This window comes from Mastomys coucha, unplaced genomic scaffold, assembly GCF_008632895.1.
Source record: "Mastomys coucha isolate ucsf_1 unplaced genomic scaffold, UCSF_Mcou_1 pScaffold15, whole genome shotgun sequence".
Taxonomy (NCBI): domain Eukaryota; kingdom Metazoa; phylum Chordata; class Mammalia; order Rodentia; family Muridae; genus Mastomys; species Mastomys coucha.
The window spans coordinates 72,651,655-72,661,563 of record NW_022196897.1 but is presented as its reverse complement, the minus strand read 5'-3'; the positions used below and the strand labels follow the sequence as shown (position 1 = coordinate 72,661,563).

Genomic DNA, 9,909 nt, shown 5'->3' with positions numbered 1-9,909 from the left:
TGTAGACCAGGCTGGCCTTGAACTCAGAGATCCACCTGCCTCTGTCTCCCAAGTGCTGGGATTAAAGGCATGCACCACCATATTTTAACTTATATTTTTAATGTTATTTTGAATATACCTACTTGTAATTCAATGAATTTATTTTATTGTGGATAAAGTAAAACAGATGCACACAAGTCCCATAGATATAAGCATCTTAAGCATGATTCTCCAGGGTGGAAGCAGGCTACCTGGGAGGCAAGCCGAGTTATGGGCCAAGGGAGAACTGCTTCATTCTACTTTGCATTTACATAAGTCGCTTTTGCTAAATCTGTTGTTCTCTCACTATCTTTACAGATTTTATTCTGAGGAGTTTGTATATGATTTCCCATGTTCTCCAAAGTGAGCACACATTTATATTTTATCTCAGACAATATCACTCACTAACACAGATTATGATATAACTCTATGATTCTTCGTGTCAGGTAATGTGGTTGTTTATCAAACTGAACTCTGATCCTGTTTTCATACTTTACTGCCAGGTGGGATGGTATTGATGTATTTCTGATCCAAGTCCAGTCACTTCTTTAACACTGAAAAATTCGCTTCTGTGTTTTATATTGTTATATTCACATTGGTACTTAAATAATTTTTTCAGACAATGAAGATATATACCCTTTAAAATATTAACACTATGGTATAATATAATTTGATAAAGTTATGTTTAATGCAATTGCTAGCATCAAATAAGTTCTGAATATTTCTTGGAGAAGTAGTAAGCATGAAGGAGTGCTACATATATTTGGCTATAGTCCTATACATGTCAATTACCTACTTGGTATAAAAAGATATCAATGAATGAATAATCTATCTGCCTTTCTTCACAGGGATAAATATTTTATTGCAAAACTGACATTCAGTTTTGCTGAATGTATTTTGTTTGTATTGATGAATAATAAAAGTATGGAAAGTGAATATACTGAGTGAGAGTAAAGAGCAGTGCAAGTCAGGGAGGCTGTGTTAAGAAATCTGGGGTAGATGTCAAACATTGCTTTAAATTTGTAGCAACTGCTCCTGTCTTGCATCTGAGCACACGTTGTGGCTCTGTCAGCTTTTACGCATTAGGCTGATATACAAAGTTCAACTTTTTGCTTCCTGTTTGTGAAATACTTGATGATATGAAATAATCAGTTATGAATGTGTTCATATAAAGTTGTCCTCAACATAGTAAGCAATCTCTCCTTGGAATTATTTTCTTTATTAGCAAGTGGATAACCCCACCTATACACAACACAATGATTAGCAATATATAGTTTCTAATCATCATATTATAAAATTAAATGTTAACACTCAGCAACATAAGCCATCACTAACAGCAATAATCCTTTTATAGTGGCAAGCACCTAAAAGACATAAAGCCATGCCATGTAGACAAAAAAAAAAAAAAGATGGTTTTCTTTTATTCAGCTTTTTTCATTCAGTTGTTGATAAAAAGAAAATTTCTAAAACTTAAAAGAAGCTGAAGCTGAAGTACACATATATAATGCATTTCCATCATACTCTGATTGGAACCCCTTATCTTCTCCCAAGCCAACAACACAGACAGCTTACTAAATTTTATTGTAGAAAATGCATTCAAAAATCTTCTGTGTGATAACAACCCCATTGAAAAAGTGATGATGATGATCAGTAGGACACTTCTTTATTTTATAGGAATAAACTGGCACCACAGTGCTTTCCATTAATGGCTCAGTCCCTGGCTATGTAACTTTCTCAATCAGGGACCATAAACCCTTTGGGTATCCATGAAACTCTTCAGATTATTCTTGTTGATGTATTGTTTATGAGCTGCCTTTATGTTTTCTCAGTGGGGGAAAGTTGTATGACATCAATGCAATTTTGTTTAAAATCTCTCAGATAATTTACAGGTAATAAACTGAACAAATTATATGCTATCACCTCTGGGAATGTCATAAATTATGAGAACTATAAATTCCTTCTCTCTAGAGCAAAAGAGAGAATAATATTGGAGAAGGGAATCAGAATCTTTGTGAATGGTGAGTAGAAAATGCCTCTGGTCTTATGGCAACATGAGCCTTATAATCCTCCTTGACTTTGATTCTTTGATTCATTTATACAAGAGCTTTGGCTTTCAAGTATATTGTATAAATTAAATACCTGCTTTCATAATTGTTATTACCAACATGAATCCTTTCTTTGGAGAAAAAAATAAAAATCTATGAACTTAACAGCTGCTGAACATTCTTTAAGGATCAAAGTGGGATTTGGATATGGAAAGTAGAAAAGAAAATTTAAAGAAGACTAGACATTATATCATTGATCATACCAGTTAAAATTATTAATATCAGATTTCCATGTAAAAATATGAAATGTGCAGTTTCATTTGACTTTCATATAAGTGTAAAAGTAAAATTAGTATATGTTTCACAATTTTTATAATTAATATATAACTTAAATATAAATATATAGAGAACCACTTTAAAATGGAGTATTTTAAGGTATTTCATTGCAGTTGCATAAAGTAAAAATTGATTTGTTTATGAATGTTACCTCGACAGATGTTCACAGTTTTCACCCTTCGATTCAGTGTCCACGATACTGCTCAATTTCTGATTTTTTTCTAATACTAAACACTGAAAATAGTAAGCAAATGAAAATATATAGCAATTTTAGAGAGATAGGAACCTGTGTAGAAAACTCTTAACACTAATTAATTCCTAAGTATTATTATAACGCATATGGTCTAAATAATCTGTGACACTTCTTCATAACTTTTGTCATTTGTGAGTTCTAAGGTTAATCTTTTGTGAGGCTATTTTGCTTGCGTATCATTGATTCTCAATAAAATAAAATATAAAAAAACCCTGAAATTTTTTTTGTAAAGTAAGAAGACTAAAAAGCTAACATAGCTAGACACTTTCAGTAGGATATAGTCACTGACACAGAAAATAGAGACATTTGAGAAATGATGTAGAGGAATTGTTGGAACAAGTTAAAAACATCAAAGCAAAACCAGATTGCTACTCTGAGTCTTAATTATTTTACTCAGTTCAGCACATCTCATAATGCTACAATAATATAGCTTTGTTTGGGTAAATTGAAGTTTCAAATAAAAATAGGGTTTTCTTTGTTATTTGTGAGTGAAGACAGGTCTTTAAATTACAGGAGGACTAAATGAGAAAGCAAAAGACAACTTCAGCTAGAAAGGGTGCAGAGGTGTCCCAGCAATGTAGTCACCCTCTTTCCCAGACCTCATACTCTTGTCAGAAAGTACAACCCACAGATGAAGAGCTGATTCCTGGAATTGTTGTCAACAACCACAGGTTATACTTTATGGCTATTGCATTACACTGCATTCCATGTTATACTCTACAGACCATTCTACCCCAAAACAAAAGAATATAGCTTCTCTAAAACTGACCATATAATTAGACACAAAACAAGCCTCAGCAGATATGGCGAGGTTGAAATAGTCCCTTGAATTCTATCAGATCACTATGGTCTAAGGCTGGATTTCAATAACAACAGAAACAACAGAACGTCCACATTCTCACGGAAAAGGAACAACTATCTGCTCAATGATAACTTGTTCAGGAAGAGATAAAGAATGAAATTATAGACTCTCTAGAATTCAATGAAAATGAAGGTACAACATACCCAAACTTATGGGACACAAGTAGAGTAGTGTTAAGAACAAAATTCATAGCACTGAGTGTCTTCATAAAGAAATTGGAGACATTCTATACTAACAACTTAATACCATACCTGAAAGTCCTAAAACATAAAGAAGCAAATACACCCAAGAGAACTAGATTGCATGAGATAGTCAAACTTGGGTCTGAAATCAACCAATTTTTTAATATTGTAAAAAAAAATTAAAAAAAATTAATATTAAAAAAATTATCAAAACCAAGAGCTGGGTGTTTGAGAAAATCAACAAGATAGATAAACCCTTTGCCAAACTAGGTATTTTGTTAATGAATTTTCAGATTCACATTCACATACTTCAGAATAAATGTTTTAGAGTCATTTCTGCATAGGTATACACGTTTGTTTCATGCTATTTCTTAGTAATTTGTTGCTGCTTTTAAATGTTCCCAGTAATTTTCAAAAATAGTATCATCAACTCATTGACAATGTAGTTGGACCCTACAAATATCTGCAGAAATCGTGGTTTCCATTAAAATATAGTGGAAAGAATTCAGAAGGGAAAGCAAAATTGAGTTTGACTCTTTATTTTGTATAGTATAATTGCAACATTTATCTATTTTGTTGCCTCCTACCAAATACTACCCTAAAACCCTTCCTACTCTTCATCAAATTCATAGCTTCTTTTTAGTTATTGTCATTTCATGTATATATGTATATACAAGTTTATATATATATGTGTAATATATAATACATATATAGTTCTTAAATGTATACTGTTTATTCCAAATAATGTTATTGTATGTATGTTTTCATAACTGAAAACTTATTGTTAAATATACATATACCTTGCTTTGCAAGTTTGACATAGTTTTACCTTTTTAAGTCAATCATTACAAGCCTTAACAGGACCTTAAAAGTCCAAACACAAAGCTAAATTTAAATGCCATTAGTTTCTTGTCATCTCTACCTTTGTATTTATAAATATCCAAGCTCAATGAGAATTACCATACATAAATCAAAATTTATTAAGAAATAATATGATATTCTGGTGAAAATAAAATATATTCAATATTTCTGTACAAGAATCTATTAATTGTGTTGCCAAAAGCCAAGAAAATATTAAAATTATTTCTCTCTCAGCCATCATAATTCAAATCTTATTTATCCTTAGCTCTATTAGGATTTAAATAACTCTGAGTGTATTTAGAAGGTAGACTTTCCCATTTGTTTTAACATTTAGAATTAGACTTTAAAATGATTTTTCCATTTATATTAATGATTATATTTATTAAAATTTCAAATGTTGTCCCCATCCTGGTCTCCCCTCCACAAATTCCCATGCCATCCCTCCTCCTTCTTGTCTCTAAGAGGGTACTCTCCCATTCACTCGCTCCTTCTTCACCCCTCTACCATTCCCTTTCTCTGGGATGACAAGCCTCCACAAACCAAGCACCTTCGTCCCACTGATGCCAGATATGGCAGTCCTCTGCTACATATGTAATATGTAATGGGAGCCAAGGACGCACCCATGTATACTCTTTGGTTGGTCGTTTAGTCCTTGGGATCTCTGTGGTGTCCGGTTAGTTGATAAAATCATTTTTCTATGACCCATAAAAATATAACATTTTATCTTCTCTTTGAATTTCCTTGATTGATTCTATGCTTAAGTGGTTGGGAATTTTGTGTGTTTTCAGAAGGTTGAAATGAGCCAAGGGAACTCAACAGTGCCAGCTGAATTCATTCTAACAGGAATTACACACAGGCCTGAGCTGCAACTTCTGCTTTTGGGGGTCTTCTTAGTCATCTATGGAGTCGCCATGATAGGCAACATGAGCATGATCATTTTGACCAAGTTGGACACTCGCCTTCACACACCTATGTATTATTTTATCAGACACCTGGCTTTCATTGATCTTGGCAATTGCACTGTCATTTACCCCAAGATGATGGTAACTTTTGTGGTGGAACAAAATGCCATCTCTTACTATGCTTGTGCCATACAGATGGCATTCTACATTGCATTCATCATCAGTGAACTGTTTATATTGTCTGCAATGGCCTATGATCGCTTTGTGGCCATCTGCAATCCTCTGCTCTACGGTGTGATCATGTCTCACAGGCGCTGTCATGTTCTGGTGGGCATTCCCTATCTCTACAGTGTCTTCCAAGCTGTGATGATAACTAGTAAAATTTTTACATTGGCTTTCTGTGGCTCTAATGTCATTAGCCATTTCTACTGTGACAATGTCCCCATGTTACTTTTACTGTGCTCAAATGCAAGGGATATAGAATTGATGATCATATTATTTTCAGCACTTAATTTGATCTCCTCCCTCTTTGTAGTCTTAGTATCTTACCTTCTTATTCTACTGGCCATATATAGAATGCATTCTGCAGAAGGAAGGAAAAAGGCTTTCTCAACTTGTGGTTCTCATCTGACAGTGGTGGTAGTATTTTATGGCACTCTACTCTTTATGTACTTACAGCCCAAATCCACACACTCATTTGAAACTGACAAAATAGCTTCTGTGTTTTATACTTTAGTGATTCCAATGCTTAATCCCTTGATCTACAGCTTTAGAAACAAAGAAGTGAAAAATGCCCTTCTAAGAATCTTTAAGTATCGATGTAAACTTTGTACTTAATATTTAATGTTTGTACTTAATATTAATGGACTGCTTTAATAAAATGTGATAAATAAAAGTCAATATTAACACTCTATATTAGTATGTTCCTTTTTATGGACAAAAAAGAAAACCTCATGATAATACATAGAACATTAGAATGCATCCCTTGTAGTTACAGAAAAATAGTTCTTAAATTACAGAACTCTAGGGGAGGGAGAAGTGGTTGAGACCATATCCAGAAGTTAGGCATCGCCCACTGGTTGAGGGATGGGGCCACCCACCATCTCCAAAATTTTACCTCAGGATGGCTCATGTCTAAAGGAAATACAGAGACAAAGAGTGGAGCAGAGACTGAAGAAAAGGCCATCCAGAGACTGCACCTGGCGATCCATCCCACATGCAGACACTATTGCTGATGTCATGAAGTGCTTGCTGACAGGAGCCTGATACAACTGTTTCCTGACAGGTTCTCCCAGATCCTAACCAATACAGATGAGGATGCTTGCAGCCAACCAGGGGATTGAGAACAGCCACCCCAATGGAGGAGTTAAGGGAAGGACTGAAGGAGTTGAAGGGGCCTTATCTGGCATCAATGGCTGGGAGGCCCTTGGTCCTGTAATGACTTAATGTCCCAGTATAGGGGGATGCTAGGGCAATGAGGGAGGAGTGAGTGGGTGGTAAGGGGAGTACCCTCGGAGCAGCAGACTAAAGGGAGGATAGGATAGAGGGTTTGCAGAGGGGAAACCAAGAAAGGGGATAACATTTGAAATATAAATAAATAAAATATCCAATTTAAAAAAATACAGAACTCCATTAAATGTCACTTCCTCCCCCTAACATTTCTTGCTATTTATTCAATATATTTCCAGCAGTTCCACTGAACAAATATTATACAAATGGGAGCATAAGTTTAATTATATGTCTGTGGAATGAACTTGGTTGTTTGGTTTGCAGGGACTTTTGTTTGATATTTTTATTTTGTATTTTTGGATATTTTTTTGCTTAATCTTGTTTTAACTTTATATTTTGAGCTTAAACTACTGAAAACATAATCAATGTCATGTACAGAGTATGTTTGATTACTGTATATTTTTAATTTGTCTGATTTTCTGTCCATTAGGCCTTTTATATTTGATTAAAATATTATATCTTTCTAAAGTAATTATGGTGGACAAAAGTTACTGTATATTTCTATTTATTTTCTGGATGTCATGAAATTCCCTTTATTTCTGGTCCTATTTTTTTCCTTTAAAAGATCTCCTCAAGTCTGATGTTACATTCAGAATTTTGTATAGCTTCACTGAATATTCACAAGATCACCAGAAGAACTTATAAGGGAATAATAACTTTAACAGTTTACAATTAATACAACCACCTTTCCCCTGACACATATAGAGTTTAATCTCCGCACATACACACCACCATCACCACTAAGCTTAGTGCTATTATTATTGTTTGTATTGCTTTTTGTACATTTCTTAGTGAATTTTGGTGATAGAAATTATATATTTTGTTTGTTCTCTATGGGATATTTGTACATTTGGTTTGGACATAAGCTAATCACTGGTAAGAGTATTTTCTAAGTTTCTTCAAACATGAAATCAGTCTTTTGTCCTTTGTTGGTATCTATTTGTAAGTCATAGTCCCATGTGTTTCCAATTAATATCTGTGGTGGTTTTAATGAGAGTGTTTCACAAAGGCCTGGTCCTCATTGGTGGGCCTACTTGGGAGGGATCAGTAGATGTGGCCTTATCAAAGTATGTGACTAGGGCCTAACTTTGTGGTTTCAAAGACTCATATGATTCCCATTTGGTGCTCTCTGTCTCTTGTGGATCAAAATGTGAGCTCTCTGCTAATGTTCTAGTACTATGTCTGTGTGCCTGCTGTCATGCTTCCTACCTTCACTGTCACAAAATATGAATCTCCAATAAATGTTTTTTTAATAAGTGGTCTTAGTTGTGATATTTTTCATAGCAGTAAAGTAATGAAGACAACAGCCAAAATGATAAAAACAGCCAAAGTGATAAATTAGAGGTGGGTACTTAATGATCCAGTTATGTAGGGTAGGAAGAGCACTTACACAGTAGAGATAAAAGAAGACAATTAACATAGTGCATGCAGGAATAGCTTTCTTCTGGTTTTAGGCAATAGGGAAATTCCTACCCAGTTATCTATGTGAGGTAAATATTGAGTAGACATCACACAGGTAGACGTCTTGGTTATAAGGTTAAAAATTCCCAAATTTGAGAAACATCATTTCTATTCCTTATAAGTTGTGTGATGGCAGGTATTTCTTTATAGCTGAGAAAAATTAAGGGCTGGCATATTTGTTTAAACCTTAATTTTATGCCTCTGGGTGTATTCCAGCCAGGCTCACTAAGAGAATGGAACATGTCCTCTAGGACAGGCCAAGCCATATGCTTACTTTTAAAACTGACCCAGGCCTGGCAATCACATATTGGTGGCAATCAATGGCTGACTAAGTAGATTTAAGTTACACTTAACAATAGGGGAGCAATCCCTAGTACTGGAAGCACAGTCTGCTTCTCTGGACTAGTGAGGCCATAGGCCTTCAAAGAGAATCTTCTAGTTTTGCTTTGTTGGACCATCTTAATTTCTTACTGTATTCTAAACCTTACCTTAACACCCATAGAGAAGTGTGGTTACCATCCTTCATCACTGTGACAAAATTCCTAAAGACATGTTTGAACATTTTCATAAGTTCCTTCTTTAGCTAGTACTCCAGATGTTTGTACTAAAGAGAGATTTATTAATTTAAAAAGTTAATATTTTTCTTTTTTATATATTTTTATATTTTGAGAATTTCATGAGTGCATCATTGAATTTATATTATTTACACATCCTTCTTTCTCAAGTCCTCCTATAACTTGATACCTCTCAAATTCATTGATTCTTAAGTATTACTGTTTGTGTGTGTGTGTGTGTGTGTGTGTGTGTGTGTGTATAACTACAATATCTACATACACATCCTAACCAAGATTTTTACTATGTTATTTTTATCTATCTTAGTTACAAAATTATTTTCATTAAATAAGTCAAGTCAGGTGAATACAGGGACCATAACCAGAAAAAATAAAATAAAATAAAAGAGGGGAGCAGAGACTGAAGGAAAGACCATGAAGGGATTGCCCCACCTGGGGATTCATTCTGTCTGCAGACACCAAATCCATCACTGTTGCCATTCCCAAGAGGCAACAGGAACCTGGTTTAGCTGCTCCTTGGGAACTTCAACCAGCAACTGACCAATGCAGATGTGGATGCTTAGAGGTAACCATTAGACTGAGCTCAGGGACCATCTGTGGTAGCTGGCAGAGGAACTGGAGGAGCTGAGGAGGATTGCATAGGAAGAACAACATCAGCTGGCTGTATAGCTCAGCGCTCCCAGGGACTAGACCACTAACCAAGGAGTGTACAGGGAGGGATCCATGGCTCCAGATATATAAGTAGCAGAGAATGGCCTTGTCTAACATCAATGGGAGGGGAAGCCCTTGATCCAGTGGAAGTGTGATGCTCCAGCATACTGAGATGTAGGAGGGGTGGGACAGGAGAGGGTGGGTAGGTGGGGAAGTACCCATATAGAGGCAAAGGGGAGGAGGTGAGAGAGGATGTA

General features: G+C 35.1%; 2 protein-coding genes across 4 annotated transcripts in view; both read left to right on the top strand.

The window, feature by feature from the left end:
- Positions 1–9,909, top strand: part of LOC116090422 (olfactory receptor 8K5-like) — a 43,200-nt gene that overhangs the window by 6,034 nt on the left and 27,257 nt on the right. The window contains exon 2 of one of the 3 annotated variants that reach the window (XM_031370886.1): positions 1,987–2,031. The exons of the other annotated variants lie outside the window; for them this stretch is intronic. Coding sequence (XP_031226746.1) covers positions 1,987–2,003 — 17 coding nt within the window. The 3' untranslated portion in view covers positions 2,004–2,031. Of the gene's footprint in view, positions 1–1,986; positions 2,032–9,909 lie in introns of those variants that run through there. 3 annotated transcript variants of the gene reach the window in all.
- LOC116090423 (olfactory receptor 8K5-like) lies at positions 5,340–6,296 on the top strand. Its single transcript, XM_031370887.1, has one exon. It carries the CDS (start codon positions 5,355–5,357, stop codon positions 6,294–6,296), a length of 942 nt encoding a protein of 313 aa, XP_031226747.1. The 5' UTR covers positions 5,340–5,354.

Bases quoted from the DNA above. Each gene is read 5' to 3' on its own strand.
- LOC116090423 (XM_031370887.1), top strand. From the start codon at position 5,355: ATGAGCCAAGGGAACTCAACAGTGCCAGCTGAATTCATTCTAACAGGA.